The sequence below is a fragment of the Zonotrichia albicollis genome, chromosome 3 (genome assembly GCF_047830755.1).
Source record: "Zonotrichia albicollis isolate bZonAlb1 chromosome 3, bZonAlb1.hap1, whole genome shotgun sequence".
Lineage (NCBI taxonomy): Eukaryota > Metazoa > Chordata > Aves > Passeriformes > Passerellidae > Zonotrichia > Zonotrichia albicollis.
In genome coordinates, this window is record NC_133821.1 from 19725696 (window position 1) to 19748446 (window position 22751).

Genomic DNA, 22751 nt, shown 5'->3' on the forward strand with positions numbered 1-22751 from the left:
GACAGCACTAGAAAGTATTAAGCTGGGAGTCTCCAAACCCTGAGACTCTCTTGCTTCTTTCTGTATCCTCTGGAAGAGCGAGACAAGCATTGGCAGGTGCAGGCAAGTGCTTCACATCCATCCGAGCTGTGTTTATTCCACGAGGGTTTGAGTTGTATTTAATAATAAACATCAGCCATTTGCTGCTGTGCGGAATCTGTAATGGGATGCTGGCAATCATATCCTGAAGGCTGTGAAAGGGATTTTTTGTTTGTTTGGGTATTTTTTAAATGCCATTATGTATTTATTATTAAATACTAAATGGCGAGGTCATTTTAGGGGACAAGTGATGGCACTTTCCTCTGTCATCCTCCTTCACTGTTGGTAACAAACCGGGAGAAACTCTCAGTGAAAGACTCTGGCAACAGTCAAATAGCTGTTTCCAAAGATTACTGTATTGAATTAAACACTGGTCCCACCCTTGGAAAGTGGTGCAAGAAGTAGCTGTAAAATGGAGCAGCTTCTTCAGGCACAGGGACAGCAGTAAAAAAATCTCAGGAAATCTTTGGTGCTTCCAGTCCCTATTCTCTTTTTGGATGCTCTGCTCCAAAATATAGGTCCAGAAGGGGATTGCTTTGTCAAATGTTTGTGAATGGTTTTTATCCCCTTAGCTGCAGTGTGGCTCTACCCAGACTTGATTTATTCTCACATATTGAATGTCTGAATTATCAGGCGCTGGTCAAGTGCATAGGCCTTTTATGTTTTGCTGCATTTCCCTGGAAATATTGACAATATAATTTCAGCAGGTCATTTTGTTACATATGTAGCAAAAGAATATTTACCTGTGTCTCCCACCCTATTACCTATATGTCTCCTAATTTAAGAAACTGTTATCAGTTCACTCCTGGGACCTCCCCAACTCTTGTTTTCTCAACAGCATGTTTAAGGTGAGAGACTGAGTGCAAGCCACAGTATATCCAGGCAGAAATGTGACTATATTGTGGGTAGATGTAACCAAACCATTCTAGGTCATATGAATAAAAGCAGTAATAAAGCTGGGTTGCAGTGTTTTATGCAGCACCAGCTCCTGGCAGCTTTGCATTTCTGTGCCTTAGACGCTCTTGAAAGTTTATCATCCCATCTTTAGAGCTTTTGTTAGTAGGAGAAAGTGGCCCAATCTGTTCTTCAGACACACCTCCAGCCTGAAAAAGTTCGTGTCAACCCAAAGGTGCTGATGTGTTGTCCCACCAGATGATGACTAGAGGCTCCTGGCTGCAATGGAAATGAATGAGCTCTTTTTTATCTCTGCAAAGAGGAGGGAAAGTAAGTGAGGTGATTCGAGAAGGGAGGGACAACACATAGCTCAGTTTCATGTCATCCTTTCTTAGGGTGGCCTAGCCCTGGCTTTTGAAATGCTTATAGGGAAGGGAGACCTGCACTGTGCAAGGTGAGCAAGGATTCCATCCCCTTAGCCTTGAGTGATGGTCAGGGGGAGGAAGGAACCATCAGTGGTGTATCAACATGTTATAGATGAGCTGACTTCAAGAAATAAAAAATAAATCCACGTATTTCATTGTTAGATATCTGTTTCCCAGCAATAAAAAGAAATATCCAGCCCATTTCTTCTTCCTGTAATTTTGTTTCCAGCAGAATCTGAAACCCTCAGTTTTGATTATTGCTCTTGGGAATCATGTGTGCTGAGTTTTATTTGATCCAAGATCAGATGGAGCAGGCTGAGGCAGACCATAATAAACTTCTGAGTAGCTTAACCAGAGAAGATGCAGTCTTGGCTTTTCCCACAATGGCTATACTGGCCAATGCCACTTGCACATTTGTGTCACACATCAATAGGAATTTGCAGCTGAAAAGGCCTTTTTAAAAAAAGAAAGAAAAAAATCAATAGCTTTTTGTGACTGCCTGAAGCTTTATGATTTGGCTCACTGGGTTGGTTAGAACTGTTTGCTGAAGTCTTCTAGTGGCAGCAATAAGGTATGAAATACTTTTTTCTTCAGAAAATATCTATATTGAGGTTTTTTTATGTCTACATAATATATATTTTTTCTTTTGCAGCCTGTGCAATTATTCAATATGTATTTCTGCATTATTTTCACTGTTTGCATTTGTTATTTTGCATTTATATACTTTTTAAAGCAAAGCAAATTATTACCAACACTAATATCCGTAAAGGGATTGTCTGAGGGAGCAGAAAGGCATTCTCCTTGGCAAATAAGTTTGGGGCTTTTTTTGGGGCAGAAGAGCATTATGTGGGTTGCAGGGTATGTATATTAGAAGGAATAAGGACAAGGAGAGGGCAAGCTTTAATTTCCTAATGAGATGTCACAGATTCATAGGAAACCTCTTCAGGACTTTGGGAAGATCTTATAACACCATAATGTGTTGTAATTGCAATCATTAATGTGTTTTCAAAGATTCCTGAAGGCCCTGTCAGCATCTGCTAACCTGACCCTTCACATTACAATTCTCTTCTGCATGGCTTTTTCCACAGGAGCAGGGCAGGTGTGGAGTGGGGTCACTCCTTTGTCAGGCTGTGCCCCAGAAAGGGGAGCCAAGGAAGCTGGAAAACTTCAGCTTCTCCAGGAAACCTTGGGTGGGAGGGAAGGAGGGGAGAGGGATAGCTGGAAATGGTGTAGAAACTTCCATGAAGCAGATATATTTCTGCTTTTGGAATGGTTGCGGAGGACAGTGGTGGGAATTGCCTGATCCTCTTGGACTTAGCAGAGTAGAAAGTGTTGCAGTATTCCACTCGTCAGAGTGGAAAGTATCCAGCCCTCAATGACACAGTTTGGAATAACAGTAGAGTGGTTCCTAAACTGGTCTAAATTCCTCTGAGTTGAGCTCTGTCCAACAACAGCTTTTCTGTTTTTACAGCTGTAAATATGATCCAAAAGTTTTCATGACTCTAGTTCATACTGTGGATTTATAATCAAGAGATAACAAATTGTCAGGAAAGAAATGATGAGGTTATAAATCACAAACTACATCTATGAGGCTAAAGGCTGCTTCTACTGTGCTGCTCCCCACACTTTTTGTTGGCTTTTATATAGAACCAAACCTTACACCCATTGCCCAACAGATATAGGAATGACAAATGAGTGAGATGCTGGGTATGGAAGGTTTTCCTCCATGTCTTAGGTTCCTTTACTAAAAAGCCATGACAGTATTAAGTGCTTTATAGTTTTCTATGTAATTTTTTCCTCTTTTGTTTATGTTTTGTCTAAAGCTTTGAAAACAAGTGTCTCTAATGGATCATAGGCCATGTGAGCCACATCCTGAGGCTTCATATTGACTTTCATTACTTTCTAAGACTGAACAATTGCTTACATCTATTTTTTCCTATTTTTATCTATCTCACTTACTAAGAGTCAAGCTAAAACCTTTCCTTCCTCAATATCAATGCTAATAAGTAAATAAAGGTAAATACAGGAAGCAGGAGCAGTTTTACTGAAACAGTGAATCCGTGATACCTTTCCAAATACAACAACTTTAGCCATATGCCAGAGGGGCTTTTTTTTTTTTTTTTTTTTTTAATAGGAAAATTATCTTTTGAAATAATTGTTATGAGGGTAATGAGAAGAAACAGAAGCCAGCTACCATCCCTTGGAGTACATGCAGGTATAGAGAAGTACCTGTGACAGCACAAGATTTCCTGTGTGTCTGAGTACTTCTCTGTCTGGAAATGCATCCTGCTCTTTCACAGAGATCAGCATCTCAGGCAGGAATTTAAGAACTGCCCCAATCCCACTAGCAGTGCAATCTCTGCAAGAATTGCTTCAGCAGGATAACAGGAGAAAAAAGCAGGAATCATTTATTTTAATTACTTATGACACTTGGGTCTTCCTCAGAACAGATACACTGATTTCAGAAGGTAACATTTTAATTTCTTTTTCCCTTAAAAGTAAAAATATAATTGAACAGTGTGAATTGAGCTGCAAATCAATTGTTCTGTAGGAAAAAAATGTGCTCACGCAGAAACTGAAGAATGAATTAAGCTCTCTGCCTCAGAACTTGACCCTAATTAAGGTGATTCTCCTTGATAAGTAATTAATCAGGAATCCTTGCTCTTACCCCTCTGCATGAAGAGTGGGCAGGAGGAGGGGCTGTTTCACCTCATAATTCCCCTATATACGTCTCCATATATCAATTATAGAGATATGCAACCATTCATGGAGGTATCTGCAGGTCCTGATGGGTTTGTATTGGTGAGAGCAGGTGGAGAAGGTGGATTGTCAGCACCTACCTTTCTGCTTCAAGGTTAGCGTTTGAGTGTGGGGTACAGCACAGAAAATAACCACAATTAGAATTATCCAGGCATTAAAGTAAGTTCTCCTGTAATATAAGAAGTGGAGCTTTATGGTGGAGCAGCTCTGGTGGATTCCTTGCTTGTGTTGTGTTCTGTAAACTGGAGTTTGTGGAGTTTCCCCACAGCAGGGTGGGCACAGCACTTGCACAGTGCTCTGCCTGGGCTGAGAGAGGAAATGGGAGAATATTTACTGGGGAGATCTGTCTGCCACAAATGCCCTTTGCGCTGCCAGAGCCAAGAAGCCTGTTAGCAATGGCACTGGCAAAGCAAAAGTGGCAAAAAGCTAGAGCTTCGCCACAGGTGAAAAAATGTGTTCCAGATGTCCTCTAATGGTGTTACCACTTAATGAGACTGTTGGTGGGTAAAGAACACTTTGGAAAAAATAAGAGAAGGAAAAGAAAATAGGGTTTTCTTTTAATAGCCTTTAAGTTATCTCATTTAGCACAGAAGAATGTCAGAAAGGCAGTAGGTGTGCACAGCCATGCACACACACCTGCCTTGCCTGGTGCTCTGCTGAAGCCAATTTGAGTCTAATGTGTTTGAATAAATTGCTCCAGTGGTTTGCTCACCCATGTGGAAACCTCACCTCTGTGGCACTGGCAAAGTCAGCAAGACATTGGGTTATCTGGTGCAGATCACAGGATATATCAAACATAAGCTTCCCATAAGGCTATTTAAGATGCAGATGTTTTTCCCCTGCTATGCTTTTAGGAAGTCACATTTCCAATGGGTCTCACTAGGTTTTTTGATGGGGTTTTTCCCCCTTTCAGAGATGCCCATTCTTTTCTCTGCCATCCTAATGTAGTTGCAAAAGCTTATCTGATCAAATAGCAACGAAATTATTCATAATTTTTTTTTTTCTTTTTCAAATAGTCCTTCACTATCATTAAGTTGTGGAAATATGCAAAGGGAAATAGTTATATGTCTAGTTTCTACTAAGCTCTTTCTAGCAAAACCTTGATCTTAGTAAAGACAGAATTTTAAAAGAAACACGAAATGGAAAGCACATAATTTGCATCAGCTGTCTTTCAAATATTTTACCATCACATCTCTTGCACAGTGAAATGTGTGAGAATAGCAGTATGAGGCAGAAGCTCTGAAAAACTGACAAGTAGCTCTAATGAGAGATGCTCTGTTTTTAGCATGTTACTATTTCTAAAGCAGCCATGACTTCTGTGGAGTTCCTTCTGACTTTTAACTTTCCAAGGTAAATATCTGCCAAGTATAATAAAAAACAAAAAATGAAGAAAGTAGCAGTAAGAGCAGAAATCAGGAGTACATTACCAATGAGGATAGAATGCTGCCCTAAACCATTGATTGCTGCTGCCCAACATGCCCTATTTCCAAAATGATGATTTCCAGCAGTAATCAAAGCCTGCTCTCAGTGAAAGGTTTGTAGAGTTTACATCCTTTTAGTTAAAAGGATGATACTGTTCCTTTCCAGTGTGCCATTTGAAGATAATGATGCATTTTGCAATGTTGGCTGTTAATGGCTATTGTTTTACATCAGCAAATACTTAGATATTGTTAAGCAAATACTTAGTTATTGTTAGGGATTTTTAAAAATAATATTGTGTTCATGAGCATGAATATATTTGGACATCGTTCAAACCTGATAGTGACCATTCCAGTAAGAGCAACATTCATTAAAATTCCTTGCTTCAGAGAGGCACCCAGAGCCTGACAGTACAGAGCTCTGTTTTAGGCAAAGCTCCCTTGAAGTGGGTTAAATTCAGTTTTGATCTTTTTCTGATTTCCTTGAGGTCAGCTTTTCCAGTTTTTTGGCAGATTTCTTCTTAAATACTATTAAGGAACTTCTTGATTATTGAAGAGCATGTTATCAAAGGTGCTCATATTATTTTGCTATGCTTCCCCCCAGAGATTTCTTCCTTGTAGAGGCTGTTCACAAACTCTAATGATTTCTTGTACAGAACCCTTTCATTTGCAACACTTCTCTTCCATGGGGTGGTGTTTTGTTTTGTGTTTTTGTTTTTTGTTTTTTTTTTTTTTAAGATGCCAAAGCAATGTCTTCAAACCTTGGGGGTTGTTAGCAGCAAGAGCAGAGAATGTAGAGGTAGCTATGAGATTTTGCTTTCCCCTTGCAGCTACCTGAGGGATTTCACAGTCCAGTCAAAGAACGCTGTTTGATCACTTCCTGTGCTACATGTATTCGGTGTAAGGATTTTTACATGCTCTGTAGCATTAAGTGATCAAAAGAAGTGAGATCCTCTGTTGTAGCATTGATAATAGGCTACTCTGCACTGCCTAGCACAGCACACCAGTAAATTGTCAAGTTGATTTTCATTCTGAAAGATCTTCAACATTAAGAAAGGTGGGATAAAGGAAACTCCTACCATGGAGGAAAATATACATGGCATTAAAGCTTGCCATAGAATGGCTCAACACTTGAGGATGAAAGGAAGAAAGCTGGCAACAGAAATTATAGGATTGCTCAGAAATTGGGACAACAGCCAGGACTTGCCTTCCTTCCAGGGTGCCCAAGTGCTACCCTGTGGCATGTTGTATCTCTGCTGGCTGGGAACAGCACAGGTTACATATCCTTGTGTGAGCAATTTTCATTTCAGTTTTTCATTTGTCTCATAGACCTGTAGCTGACTTTTGTGTGTGTGTGTGTTTTCTTTTGTTTGTTTTACTTTTGCTGATTAACTTTTCAATTATAAATTGATTCAGATAAACAATTTTCTGAAGTGAGAATATCATGCTTTCATTTTAAAGATAGGAGGCAAAAAATATTCATCTAAGTTCACTATTCAGATGCCTAACTTTTAAATCACTATGTGGTCTGGATCTCTGTCCTTTTCCTTTCAGTTTTCTGCCATGTAAACCCATGTTACTAATGGGTACTTAGCAGCCAAGATGAATTAGGAACATATTATTTCCACCTGGTGACCCCAAAGAAAGAGAACAATATTTAGGAAACAGTTCTGGAAATGCATTTGCATGCAGGCAATAAGAACAATAAAGGAATGCAAAGTGTGTATTTAAAAAGTCTTTAAAAAGGGCTTTTTCTCAGTGGTTGGGGTAGGAATCTGGAAATATTCAAGGCCCTGGTTAATATTAAAGGGGAGCTTGTCAAAGGTATGAATGACAGGTAGGTGTTCATTTTTCATTAAAGCTCAATAGGAGTTGGTTGTCCAATGCCATTATTGGTTTTTAATAATTCCTTACAGGCTTTTAGTATGAAAAGTCCTTTGAATCAGATTCTCAAAAAATTATTACTGGTGCTTTCATGGGCATGTTTGTTGATCATAAGGCCATTAATCATTTAGCATAAAAACCTGCTTGAGAATTTGCTGATTCTTCACTTCTGGTCCCAGTTATACGCCCTACTCACTCTGACTTTGAATTTGTTTCAGACACACCAATTAACACAAGAGTTCTCTGAAACCTTTCTAAACACAGAGATCAGTGCCCTTAAGAGAGGACAACTTCCATTATTGTACTAATATCAAGGTGCTACTCTTTTGTTTTACACCTTTGTATGACTGTATCAAGTTCCAAGAACACTGTTTTAATAACCTTTGTATAAAAGCACTATGAAAAACTGGAAAGTAAGCCTGATTTTCAAATCTCATTGTGCCCATTTGGAAGCAATTTGTGAGTAGCTGGAACTTCCAAGGAGCATGGAGTTCCTCAGGCTGAGCATCCTGTATTTAAGGTACTCAGTATATCTGTCCACATGGAAAATAAGTGTACAGAGCAAAACCAAGCCCTGTGAGCTACTTTTGCCAGTAGTTAAGACTTTGTTTCCTTCAAATTATGCTCTGTTTGGTGAACAGCATATCTTCAATCTGTCCATAGCATCTCACCATGACTAAAACCCCTGGGTGAGACGCTGGCAAGGTCAAGGTATTTCAGTGAAATATTCTATTTTGAAAGAAACACCACAATAATGGCTGGCTATTTAAATTGTTCTTTACTGCAGGTTTTCTCAGAAAAACTTAATTTTGTGTACTGCAGTAATGATGGTGAGTGGATAATAAGATGCAGTATGTTGCTGCTGTGAGCTCTATCCATACTTTTACACTTCTACTACATACTTTCATAACTTCTGCATTTCAAGGGTTGGTTGGTCAGGTAATTGCATTGTCTCAGGAATTCATCATCAGGGTAACCTGAAATCATACACCTATAATACATAGCAGTGACGACTGCAATATTTAAAACTGAACAGGAAGACTGCAGACTAAGAGTTGAAGTGTCAGAACTGTAGATTTATAAATATTTCTGTATTTTCTGCTTGCTGAGCTTTATGTATAAATCGAATGGCTATAACACTTTAAGGGGGACTATGAGGACAATTATTTTAAATCAGAAAAGTTATTAAGTAATAAAGCACAAGTCATTTTTTTCATAGTAGTAAAGGATAGTTGCTTCCTGCCCCAAAATTCTGGGTCAGTGAGTGATTGCTTTCATGATATCTTCTTTCCAGAAATTTTGTTCTGTGTGTCACACAGGTGGCACTTGGGGACATATTTGTTATGCCACATGTTGCTCCTTCCACCTAGTGAGCCACTTAGGTGGCTTTTTTTCTAGCTGCACCTCAGTTGTAGATTAGTGGGATACTGAGGCCATACTTCATTTACATCATTTAAGGGTCATTGGTTTAAGGCTAGAAGATGCTTAATTTTTATTGACCAGTGCTTAAGAGAGCAGTAGCTCTGGTAGCATCTGTATATATTTGCATACATAATATTGTTACAGTGACAGTGCTATTTCTTACATGTCAACCAGGGACATCTGGTGAACAATGAATTTTTATTATTTCTATATCGATTTAGAAAGCCTAGATGACTTAATGGCATGAAATTGGGGTCATGTAAAGGTTTATTAAAGGGCCTTACAGAAATTCTGAGTAAAACAGGAGAGTGAAATATGATGCATATTTTTTCCTCCGCATCTCTTTTACAAAATTAATGGGACAACTAATTGAGTATCCTGAAACTGGAGGAGGAAAAAAATTGTTGCTGTATATTTATGATTATTGATCTGTTGTTCAAGCGCTTTGCGCTGTCTCTGGAAGGATCCTGGTGTAGATGACAAAGGTGTGTTTGTGCTTAGGTGAGCATGCATGGGTGCTGCAGGAAATACTGGTAGCATTTCTGGCTCTGCAGACGTTTTTCCTCTGTGGATAATGTGAGCACAGCACAGTGCTGGGCAGCATTTTGGTGGCAGGATTGCATTTCCACCGGATGTGTGTAAATGGGTGGTGCAGATCTGACTGCTCTTCTCACAGGAACCCAAGGGCCACATTTGGATTCCAGCCACCACTCAAGCCCAGTGATGATTTAACATGATTTTCAGTTATTCTTCTTGCTCTGCCAAGAGCATCTTGCAAGGCTTTGGGTTTAAAGCTTTTCTGTACAATCATCAGGACTGCTATCTTGGATTAAAATGAAAAGCCTTGGTTATTTCGCTTTGGTTTGGGTATTTTTGTTTCTTTGTTTTTGTTTTGTTTTGTTTTTTGTTATTTGGGTTTTTTTTTTTTTTTCTCTCATAACCTAAGGTCTACAAAGATGTGAATTTTAGAAGTAAACAAATACTGGGAAAGTAAATGCTGCAAATATGTGAGAACTTGCGAGAAAGAACACTGGGAATAGCTTAGTGTCCTCACCAGGAAACCAGAAAAGGAGAGATGACAAAATTTGGTTTGTTTGTTTTGTTTTCTTTACTTTTCCACCTTAGCTACACATTACCAGCTTTTAGGAAAAGAAAGAAAAAACAAATAGTGTCCCACTTGTGAGATGCCAAAATACTGGGTACCAGGTGGATGCATCCTATCAGACATGAACAGGAATCCTTGAATCCTTGCTTGAAGTGCCAACCTCTGAGTAGTAACTTTGCTTACCAGCACTGTGATAGAGGTTTCATGCCCCTCCTGGATTTTCTGCAGTATGTCAAGTGCTGATATGCTGAAAGCCTTTCTGAAATGCCTTTCTGAATTTATGAAACGGCACAAAACCTGACTGTAAGTACTCAAGGTATAACAGGAGAATGCCTGTTTCTGTTGTGTCTTGACTTGCAGTTGACTAAGGGGTTAATGTTGGAAAAAAATAGGTTGGATATTTGTCACTTCTCATAGAGAAAAGCAATACCAAAAAAAAAAAAAGGCGTTAGGTTAATAATGCAAAACCCAAGAGAATGAATTTAAAACTCAGTATTCAGAAAACTTATATTCACTATAAGAGATGCCTTCATTCACAGAACTCTTCCCAGATGATTTATATTTTCTGTGTCTTTTCCAGGAAGTATTTCCTCTGGAAGATACCAGATGGTAATAGGAAATAATGATGGATTATTAGACTAAAATATATATAGTTACTCCATCAATCTTGGAGTTCAAGTGTTATCTTCTGTCTGTTGTGTATCCCTCAGCTCCTGAAGCAAGCAGTAATATTTTAAAATATGCATTTCCTTACAGGACTAAGAAAACCACGTATTATTTTAATTATTTTGCACAACTTTCCATCATATAGAATATTAAACTCTGATTACATTTGAGTGAAAATTATCTCAGTCTTAATAAAACTCATGAAATTTGCACTTCAATAAAATCAAAGTAAACCTTCAGTTAGTTCTAAGACTTTGTTACTGCATTCACCAGACAGTGGTGCCTCAGGGGCTGATGATATAAAATTCAAGCTGGCACGCCTGAATTTTTTCTTCTCAATTTGTCCACCTGTGGGAGTCCCAGTGTTATTTCTTTTCCTTGGAAGTGGTTAAAGGTTGTAAGCATTATGAGCTTAGGTTGTCCAAAGTCAGTTCTAAAACTACTGTTGTGCCAAATTTGCATCACTCATGTTTGACCAACTCCAGAGTTATTGCTACAGAGAGCAGCAAAGCATTGCTGATGTTATAGAAAATATCAATTATATATATATATATATATATATATATATATAGATATAGATATTATATGTGTGAGAGTGTATATCTATATATCTATATATATAAAATAGTAGTATTGGTTTTACTGCATTTTGGCAGATTGGTAGCACTGAACTAGAGTCCAACAGGGAACAAATTGCAGTGTCAGCTGCTGGCTTGATTTGCATTCCACCTTTATTGCTTGGTGCTCAGGTTCATCAGCATTCCTGGTGCCTCATCAGAAATCTTTTAAGTATTTAGAGTACACAATTCATAAAACAGGCTTGAAAATACTCCACTGGAGTTGCTAGATTACAGCAGTTGCTGCCAGAGCTTTTGAAGACAAAACATTTTGAAGTGATTGGTATGTACACGTGCACACTTACACATGCTACACTGGTAGAGCAATCAAAGCTCCCAACATTTCAGAGCACATCAGGAGCATAGAACTGGAGCTGTCTCATGGTTTTATCCAACTGTTTTGAAGCCATTAACATATTTCTGCTTAGCCTGTGAGCTTGGACAGCAGAATTTAAGCTATACACAAAGCCTACATTGCATGTTGCAGTAATGTACAGGACAACAACAAATTAACTTATCTGCCCGTGTAGGTGCTGTAGAAATAAAAGCCAGCCTGGCCTCAGAAACAGGACAGCTATGTGGCCAAAGCACCTCCAAACCAAAAGTTTGGTGTTTCTGGGGAGTTGCTGGCTGGGGCTCAGAGGGTGCTTGGATGAATCCAAGGTCCCTGTGCTGCATTGCCCCAGAGAGAAGGGGTCATAATGTGAATTTAGCATTATTAATACTGCCTTTGGGTCTGAGGTTCAAAATAATTTCTGTAGACACAATGTTTAAGCCACTTGTTGAAATGCATCCCTCCTCTCTTTTGGCCTTTTTGGAAACTCTCCCACCTCCTGCACAATTCTGTTATTAGCCGTATGGAATAGATGGAGGCACAGTAGGAAAAGGAATTGGTTCCATTACCATGTTATCTCACAACTGGATGAGACTGAGAAAAAGGAAACACAGGCTGAGAACCATAAACAGTGCTGTGGACTTGTATGGGCTGTGTGTGCAGAGCTGATTTTTACCAGGGGAGCTCTGAAAAGATCATCTTTGCTTGTGGGCAAGAAAATGTTTGTTTGTGGGAATGTGAGCCTGTGCTGTTTTGGGTCATTGGCAGGGATAGCACCATTCAACAGCAGTGCTGACTTATTGCAGTATTTAGTGATGCACAGACATTACTGTAGTGCCCATCTGCAGGATGCTGAAGAGGGAATCTCTCACTCAGCATTTGTCTGAGGCTGTTTCTGACAGGAAGGATGACTTCTAAGATTATTTTGGATGAATGAGTGATAAAGGAAAATTTGTACCACTTTACTATGCAACTGAGGCTGGCAAAGCGAAAAATGTAGTTTCAGTTTTATCAGTATCTTTCTTTTCTGCACGGCTACATTGCTTCAAAGAAAAAAAAAAAAAGAGGAAATATAAAAACCAACTCCTTCTAAAAGGCTACAGGCCCACTAGATTAAGCATAACAAGGCTGAGGGCTCAGATCACTTTATCTCAGCAGGTTACTGTATGTCAGCTGGTCCACAATAATTCTGTGTGCACATGATCTTAACCTAAGACAGATGAAAAATAATGTGACAAAGACAAATGAAAAATAATGTTATCTTGCAGTGGAGAAGGTGTGCAGTGATTCAAATTCCTGCATGGTAATGCAATGGCTTAGGAAACCCCCTGTCTACATAGAAAGGGGATTATTGCAGCAGCATATTTTGTTTTGTGGTTCTAAAGGGCTGTGCACAATGGGGTTGTAATTGATATAATGTTTGATGTGATGTCCAGAAGTCAAACTTAAATATGGATATAACAATCAGGAAGTCTTCAGTTTGAAGCACAGATTTGCTTCCTTGTTTTATGGAGGTGTTACTGAGATGACCACAGGTGCTGGAGAAGCGTGTAAAAAATTAAATGTAACTTTTAAAAATTGATTTTTTGTGGTTTAGGAGACACAAATACATTAAAAATAAAGACAAAGGAATCACTGTAATATGTTACCAGCTTTTAGGGTGATGTTTGCTCTTGCATCTGCATGCTTGGTGTCTGTGCACAGTATTTGTGTAAAAACATAGGGAAGTCAGGAAAACTTGGGTTTTTTTCAATAGAAGGTATATATCTATAAAGGAAGGCTCAAAGTCTGCTTTCAAGTCTGCAAAGCATTCATTTCATTTGCCAATACCTGGTCATTTGTAAATGGTAACTTGGCTGCAGCCCCACATGCTCTGACTTTGGGAAAACTGCTGATAAAAGTGCTGTGTGTGCCACTTCTTTTTACCCCCACCATTTCTGTTCACTTTAAAGCTGTTTTGTTTCCTTTGTCATTTTAAAAAATATCTGAAATAATATATGCATATACATATATATAGCAAATAAGAAAACTGGTATTTAAGGTGTAGGTTATGAATAGTGTAATTATGAATCATGGTAAAATTAGTCAGTTTTATTTAATCCTCAGAGCCTTTTATTTCTTGAAAGTACTATGAAAAGTTGCATACAGTACTATCATTACGTGCTGGTTTTCTGCATTTCAAAAATTAGTAAAAGAGGAGATTGCTTTAAAGCAGGACAATGTTACATTTCTTTGTATATATTTCTGTGTAAAGAGAATAAGCCTATAAATGAAACAGGTGAAACAAGTTACTGCATCCATGGGGAAAAAAGGGTGAAATTTATTCTGAGTCTAGTTGAAGCAGCTGAAATTAAGAAGAGCTACAGTTACTTTTTCAAGATAACTGGGAAATTGCTATGCAGCTCACACCAGAGGCAAAAGAAGAGCATGAATTGGATAAGGCGGATCCCATATTGACACTCTATAGACATGGGAATGTCTACAGAGTAGGACCAGCGAATGGAGAAATATTAACATAATCCACAAGGAAAAAAAAGAGGAATGTTTAAAACATTGTTCAATCAACTGAGCCAACAAGAAATATTTTTCAGTCTCATTCTGCAAATCTCATGAGGGAATAGTCCTTTAGTTGTTTCAAAAAAGGTCATAGCTGAGGAGCTGAGTGTGGTGCCAGAACATTAAGGAACTGCAGAGGTGCTCAGAGCTGCTCAGCTGTGTAACTGTGGCATGCAGGCAGTGCTGGAAAACAAAGTCAGATGTTTGAAAAGAGAATAAAATAAAGTGGACAAACTCTTGAGTTCTTTGCTTGGGGGGCTTCCAGAGACAAGGAACTGCAGAGTACACACTGCAGGAGGCAGTGCTGGGGTAGTAAGGCAAAGAGAAAGCAGACACAAGAGTTCTGCTACAGAGGTGAAACTGGTTCTGGGAGATTTAATGTAAATGAGCAAGACATACAAAGCAGAATATTTAATTGTGTTTCATCTGATTGTGTAAGAACTTAATGAACTTTTCTTAACTTTAAAGAAGGATGGACCAGTTCCAAGAACATGAAATTTCATGTAAAATTACCAATTATTATGAATAAGTCCCTAATCTCATACTGTGCAGTGCTTTTCTTTTTTTCTCTTCAGTGTAATAAATACCTTAATTGAGGAGTAGAATTGATTTTATGGGAGATAAAAAAAATCAAAGCTTTTAAGTTAACTTTAATAGACATTAAAAGACTTTGTTAAAATACAGGTGTCCTGTTAGAGTGAACATTTTAATAATTAAAAATCAATAAAAATGAAAACCTGCTGATATGATCATTTGGAAAATCTACTGCTTTGCTCGCAGGTATTGGGTGTACATGGGAAGTCCTCTTAGCCCTAAGAGCACTCAAATACAGAAGTCTATAGGCAAATCCCAGCAAAAAGAAAGAAAAAAAAGTGTCTGGCCTTAGTGAGAACAATAGTAGGTCCTTGTGTCAGCAAATGCCTTTTCCTGCTCTCTGGCTCTGAACAGGGAAGTCCTTGTTAATCAGCCAGTGTGATCTTGGCTTAATGATTCAGAATCACTACAAAGTGATGCCAAAAATCTCTCCAAGTGAAAAAAATTAGTCTCCTTCTTTGTTATAATTTTTGAAGGCTTTAAGTATGAATGAGGTTTGAAAAAAGGAAAAGCAGGGCTGGAACTTGGCTTTTATGGCCAGAAAATTCTTGTATCTCTTCCAAGTGACACTGTAAGGCTTTCTGTTTTGAAAGTCTAAAAGGAAAATTTTTGTTTAATCTTCGTGGAGGTGAGGGAGAGGACAAAGACAGAAACCTTGAGCTTTCCTCCATCTCCCCCCATCCTCATCTTGATCCAAATCTTTTGGAAAAGGAGAGAGCTCAATTTGGTGAAGCAACTCATTTGGAATATCAATTACCCTTCAAAAGCGTGTTCCAGACTTCCTAAGCTGTCGGAAGGTTTGTCACTGCCACGCGCCAACCTTCAGAAGTTACATCTGAGGAGGGAAGACGTTGTTAGAAATCTTCCCCTGCGTGACACACTGTCTCAACTCCTTCTAAAACAACTCCTAATTAGTTCTTTTTTCTTCTTCCTCTTTTTTTTTTTTTTTTTTTTTTTCTTTCCCCTTCCCAACTCTGCAGCACCAGGGCAAAATCGGAGTTAAGTTTAATGTCGGGACGGACGACATCGCCATCGAGGAGATGAACGCCATCATCAACGACGGGAAGTACCACGTGGTGCGCTTCACCCGGAGCGGTGGCAATGCCACCCTGCAGGTGGACAACTGGCCCGTCATCGAGCGCTACCCAGCAGGTAAGGCCTCACACACACACCTGGCACTAACAGGGTTGGGGTTTGCCTGGATTTTTTTGGCCTCGTTTTGCTCCCCTCCCAATGCACTATCAGCTCCTTTGAGGTGTTTTGGTAGCTGCAGAAGTAGTTAAAAGAATCCTGAGCAGCGCGTTTCCTAAGCGAGTTTAAAAGCCCAAATTTGAGTTATTACTGGAAGTGGGGAAAATGCAGTTATGGAGGCAAGAAGTAGTAGTTTTTGTTTGTTGCTATCATTTGTTTTTATTGCACTTTTGGTTTAGGGGGGGAAAAAAAAAGGCTTTGACAAAAGCTACGCAGTTTAAAGTGACTCACAAGCCTATCCCCAAGTGATGGGGTGAAACATTTACTGAGGAAAAGGTTGTCTGTGTTCTTTTGATTACAAGATTATAGCAATCTGAAGCTTATGAATTTAGCAGAAGTCTTCTAGCAGACACAAACCAAATAATGTTGCAGTTATCAGTTGCACAACCAACCACCCAAACTGAGGTGCCTTAACTCCCAATGCAAACTACAGGATATTATTTATGCAGATGATGCTGGTTACTTGAAGAGGACCACTAGTATGATGGCAGAACTATCTTGAGCAGGCCCATATTTAATTTTGTGCAAATTTTATGCACTGAGGATTACTATGATGCTAATTTTATTCATTTTTAAAGGCAACAGGTTTTTCAGATACACAATCCCTTTCTTATTGAGTAGGACAAGTGAGCCATTAATGGTAATTTATGCATCTGCATGTTATCTCCTAACAGTAGCTCTGTGCGTTTATATTAAGCAAAAGGCAGCAAATCTAGAGGTGTAAATGAAGGCAAATGTGCAAACCAGAATGTTGACTGCACAAATGGCAGTTCTGATTTATTGCTTTAAAAGTAGAAAATTCTTCATTTTTGGGTGTGGAGTGCAGCAGGAGGGTGTGTTTCACTAGTAAGGAATGCATAAGCTATTCCCTGGACTAATTATTAGTATTTAGGATGGGGATTTTTGTTATTGCTGCCATTTCAGTTGTAGTTCACCTATTTTAAAAAATAAAAATATTCTTTTAAAAATTCCCATGTGAAATATAACCCTTCAGATAATTTCCTGGAAATAATTCAGAACATATGAAATAATGAAAGTATGCATTGGGAAAGAAACTATGTATAGCAGAAGTTGTCAAAAAACCCACCTGTGTGCTAATGTGCTATGAATGAATGGCAGCTCTTGGAATTAGAGCCATTAATGGTTTCGAAGTTAGACACATCTATGAGAGGTGATAAACACTTGAGGGAAAGGGGGATACTGAATGAAATACATTCAGTGATCTTGCAGATATTCCATTTTCCCCTGTGCCCCCTAGCTTTCTCCTTTTGCAGCATTTGGTAAATGTTGCTGAAATAAGGTGTAATCTGGGGAGGACTTGTTATCATTTGTATTCAAGACCTATTCAGCACAAAGGGAAAAATAGGCTTGAGGTCTTTCTTTGTTTATTTTGGTTTTTACCAAATGATGAGCATGAATTCACCACCTCCAAGCTCAGGAGTGATGCGTCCCAACAAAGAGGAAGTCAGGCAAACATGCCAGGAGGTCTGTGTGGATGAGCAGGGAGATCCTGGACAGGCTCAAACACAAAAAGAAGCCTTGAGTTCTGAAGCTAGTGGCACATAGAGCTTGTTTATCCTGAACAATTAACATTAATTTAGAAAAAAACATTAATTTAGAAAATAGTCATTTTCATGGGATGGGATTGATGGAGTGGAAGAAAGTTGGACATTTTCTTTGAAAAAAGAAAACAAAATATTAGATTTTAATGAGTTTCCATCAGCGCTCTATGTGCAGCCTGCATTTCAAGGCATTCTTGGTTGCTTCATTAGCTGCAGTACAGAATCCCTTGGTCTGCTTTAGCGTTGGATGTTCTAAGACTGCTGTTGGCCTGTAACTTTCTTTGACCTTTCCATAATAATATTTTATGACTCCTGTATGCCATAGCATTGCTTTTGGCTGCTATTCTCCCCCTTTTCACCTTCCATCTCTTCTCCCTTCCCAGAAAGCAGCCATCAAGCCACACCTTTTTCTTCTCTTATTATGCTGCTCCATCAGATTTGCCAGTCTTGTTGTTTTGAGTTTTTTAGTTAATAGTAAAAACCAAGATTGGGCAGCCTAATTAGTAAAGTTGCTACACTTATGTACGCTGGAATATTTTTTTTCAAGGTAAAATTAAATAATCAGTTCGTTGTCTAAAGCATATCAACTGATCAGATCTTTCTTGCTGAGGAAAGATTTTTCTCAGAATTACTCTTCAGGTTGGCATGCCTGATTACAAGACATTGCTTGTGTGTGTTTGGTGCCTTAAAATTCTGGGTGAAGATTTTCTAAGAGAATTTTCTGGTCAGACTCTCAGGAATTTCCAGTTTCATTGCCTGTGTATCCTTCATCTGGCTCGATGTAGCTGCTGTGGATAAGGATACCCAAGTCCCAAAACCAGCTGGTACCTTGCAAAAAAAAATATCACATGGCAATACTTCACAGAGCTTCCATGGTGGCCTTGTGTGTTTTACCCAAGAGCTGCATATAATGCAGAAGGGTGACTCTGGAAGATGAACAGAATGTAGTCTGTCTCTCCTGTGACAACCTTCTTGATCCCACTAGATTTGAGTTTGCTCTGGGCCAATGCACCTTCAGTTTATATCTGAGTGGGTGTGAAATGAGAGAGCTGTAAAAGGAGAAGAGGCAGGGGTCAGTGGTAGAGGATGATTATCCTAGTTAAGGTGGATGGTTGTTTTTTGAAATATAGTTGGGGAAAGTGTGGTTTAGTCCTAGACAAATGTGAAGATTTCAGTATCCTGAAATGGCTGGATGATTTTCAGAAACAGAGGTTTGGATTTACATATGTATGCTCTTCCAGACTACCATCAAAGTAATTTTTTTACTCTGAAGTTTCTTTCCTGTCACTTTTCTGACTAAAATAAAATGCTAGAGCTGTGAGGATGTATACTTTGATTTCTGCCCTTTATTAAATGTTGATTCTGTTTTCCCCATTTCTTGTGTTTGTGGCTGGTGCATAGCCCTGTGATTGTGAGTGGCACACTGTAGTTTTTTGATAGTTGATTATGATGCCCATATTTTCACTTGATTTTTTTATTCCATCTGTCTTAACTAAATTCAGTGCTATGTCTCTTTGCTGAATTATCACCATCCCTCTGCACCTTCTCAAAGAACTTTAGTGTTCCATCTTGACCTCTTTTTCAGACAGTAAATTCGCATTAACTTCTCTGGATGCAGCCTAATTTATGATCATATTAAACAGCAATGAGAAAACTGCTGACTATTCAGTCAGAGCTCCTAATAAATAGACTATTCCCATTTCCATGCTGATCCTTTCTACTCCTTGTGGCTTATCTTGTCTGCTTCTCTGTCTAGTTTTAATTTCCCTTCCCAATGGTCTGGCTGCTGTTGAGGTGATGGGACTGCTCCACAGTAGCATCTCTGGCTGCTTCGGTGAAGGGGCTGCTCTTGTAACTTCAGTTAGGTAATCTACACTTTAGGTTCCCCAAGATGGCATAAAAAAAAGAACTTGTTAATTTGTGTCAAAATGAACTAAGAATTTTGGTCAAATTAAAAAAAAAAGAAAGAAAAAAATTGTTTTAGTAATATGAAAAGATTAATTTCAGTATTTTCTGAATAAAATTTTCTGACTTTTCATGCCAGGATTGCCCAGTGTTTACATGGGACTTAGATAATCTGAGAACAAAGCATTTTATTTAATTTGAAACAACATATTCATCCTTACCTGAAAGAAATTATGTTTCAAATAAAATCAAAAAGGAAAGAGGGGAAAAAAACCTCATAGTAGTGCTCATAACTATGTCTATTTATCATGAGAAACAGTTTTCTTACTTGTCTGATTTTTGTTACCTGGTAGTCAAATGTGTATATTTTACTAGTCAGAGAAAGTGTATCAAAACATGGTAGAGGACATTTTAGAGCCACAATAACCACCACTTACTGTGAAAGAATTTCAGAATCACTTTTCTAACACTAACTCTGTGCTTTCTGTGGTCAAAGGCAGTTTGCCCAATGATGATTCTTTTAAAACACACACCACAGCTCATCATTTTACCAGTGAGGATTTTCTCTTCATGACTTCTATCATAAATCTCACTGATGCAGAATTTTCTATCTAGAAAATGACCTATTAGATACTGGGCAATGGGTCTATGGTTTCAAAGCTGCTCAGTCTGCTGAGAATGCTCAGCATTCCTGGGCCCCTGCAGCAGTTTGGAAGATACTGTCTGATGTAGGCAAATATCTAAAACGATGTCCTCCCAGTCATCCTGGATCTCTGCTTAGCCTTAGAAAAGCAGGACTTTGTTGCAGCTGTCCTCACGTACCCCATGGGTCAGGACGTGCCAGGGATGTGTCTGACAGACCAAGATCTGACAGCATGGGCATGTCACTCACACTGCTTGCAGAAAAGAGCTTGTCCAAAGCATTGCCAGACTGCTGGAACAGATGCATCTCTGTGATTAGGAGGTGTAAATCATGATAGAGCACAGACACTAAAGAACCTGTGTGTGAGACCATGGACTCTGGCAGAAGAACAAACTGACATTATGCCAGTGCCGCTGCAATATGGCAATCACCAGCTTGAAGGGCTTTGATATAATATAGAATAACACCAGCTTGAAGGGCTTTGATATAATATAGAATAATTCTGTACTGGGTTTTGATTGAGTTTTTTTTTTGTGTTTTTTTTTGTTTTTTGTTTTTTGGTTTTTTTTTGTTTTTTTTGGTTTTTTTTTTTCAGTTGAATAGGGTTTTTTTGTTTGGTCGTTTGGTTTAATTAAAGACCTGAGATCACACGTGCTGTCTTTAGGGACTGTCTCTGGATCTGTGGGATCAAGGTTGTTCCTGCAGAACATCTAAGGGCTAGGGGAAAGGGACATGTCATTTAAATGCTTCTCTTGGTCCCTGTATTCTAGAAAATAGAAAAAGTGTCTGTCATCTTTTCATGGGGAACATGTGACTTTAAGATAAATGCTGGGAGTCAGCTATTACCATGTATCCTATTTAGGGTAAATAGCATCCATTTGTCTTGGTTTTTCTGTGTTCAGACTGACTATGAAATTAACAGGAGACATTTGTGTCAGTACATTTGTTTCTTCAGGAATGGATTAGCATTTCCCAGGCAATCCATGTCTTTGCCTAACTTGCTTACTATTGACTTGGAAATAGCTTCCAAATTCAAGGCCCTACAACCTCTTCTGAAGAGGACCAAAGATGTTTTTCAGGACCAAAGATGTTTTTCAGGTGTAAGTGCGGTGTAGGGAGGCTCTCAAGCACTTTCACAAATGTGTCTTTGAATATTTTACTGAAAGGGACAGTCAGCCTGTTATCACCACATCCATAATGGTCAAGGTGATGTAGGAATCTAACAAGTAAATGATCATTCAGTGTCTGCCTTGCTTTGTGCCATAGAGCAAATTTTCAAACCTCTCTGGCCACTGCTGTTTGGACACAGGACTTTCAGGGTGTTTCACAGGAAAATAACAGAAGCTTCTGATTGCTATTTCTTTGTCCAGCAACACATATTCTGCACCTTTTTTCTCATTGGGTTCCTCTTTTGCATAAAAGAATCCATCTTGATTCTCTCTATGTGTGTTCCTTTGCTATGGCCAGAGTTTTGACTCCTACAGTCAGATCTGTCATCCCTCAATCCTGACGGTAAGACATAGAGGATATGAGGAAACACCATCACCTGATAAGCTGCAAAGCATACAAACCTGGAGGAATCTCCCATTGCTTGTTCCCAAAGACAAAATTTGTGCCCAGGAGGGAAGTCCAGTGGAAAAGACTTGAGCAATTAAGAAGAGTTAGCAATTTAGCTTCTGTGACACACAAACTGCCCCATGTCTCCTGGTTTGGATGTCATTTTCATGCTGTGGTGCCACTGAAATAAGGACACATCACAAGACTTTCCTTCCCTTGGAGATAACAGTGTTTGGAACAATTGTGAGGATGGGAATATGTAGAAGATGAATGTGCAAGTAAACATTTTATGTATAAATTTATGCCATATGTATAAAATCAGGCTATAGAAGTGGAAGATATGGGTCTAAAACATTTATTTTATGGAATTAGTAAGAAGAGAATGGGGAAAATACCAGCTAAGTCAGTAGTTGTTTTGTGACCAAGTAAATTCTCACCGTCCACGAGTTCACCAAAACTCATCAGCGTTAATTATGGTCTTTCATGTGTCTGTGGAGTCACATCTCTCTGGGGTTCTGTCTGTGCTGAGGTCTCCACCTGGGAAGGTCTGCTGGTACCTGTTATAGTTAAACCTCCTCTGGTTTCGTAGGCGATAGTGGGGTATAAATATGAATGAGTTAACATACTTGGGGTTTTTGATTTGCAACAAGTCTTTGATGAAGTTCCATGCGAAAATATTCAGGAAGAATTTACCCAGCCCTGGTGGTAAAGGTCGAGTTCTTTGATGGATCAGACTCTATCTTAGGGAGAACAGGGTCACAGATTCCCATCTAATGAAAATCAAAGGAGTAAATAAATTGATTTTCAATGGGAGTATGATCATTTAAACATTGCTATATATTGAATAACATTGATTTTTTTTAATATAACAGTTAGAAACCATGCAGGCTGTGAGACAAATTCAAGATAATTACAGAAAAAAAAATTAGTGAATGAAGAATTAAAAAAAATTGTACTTCCTTTAACAAGCAATGAAAAAACAAAATGGAAAAATGAAAGGCAGAAAAATCTAAAAAGGTATTTTGAAATAAAAGCATTTAATAATCCCAAATTTTTACATTTTTGAAATTCAGAAATTAT

General features: G+C 38.7%; 1 protein-coding gene across 36 annotated transcripts in view; it reads left to right on the top strand.

Moving 5' to 3' along the window:
* The window catches only part of NRXN1 (neurexin 1), a 693385-nt gene that overhangs the window by 556232 nt on the left and 114402 nt on the right, over positions 1-22751 (top strand). For all 36 annotated transcript variants that reach the window (XM_074536869.1, XM_074536872.1, XM_074536888.1 and 33 more), the window contains one exon: positions 15734-15905. In XM_074536869.1, the coding sequence (XP_074392970.1) occupies positions 15734-15905 (172 nt within the window). The remainder of the gene's footprint in view (positions 1-15733; positions 15906-22751) is intronic.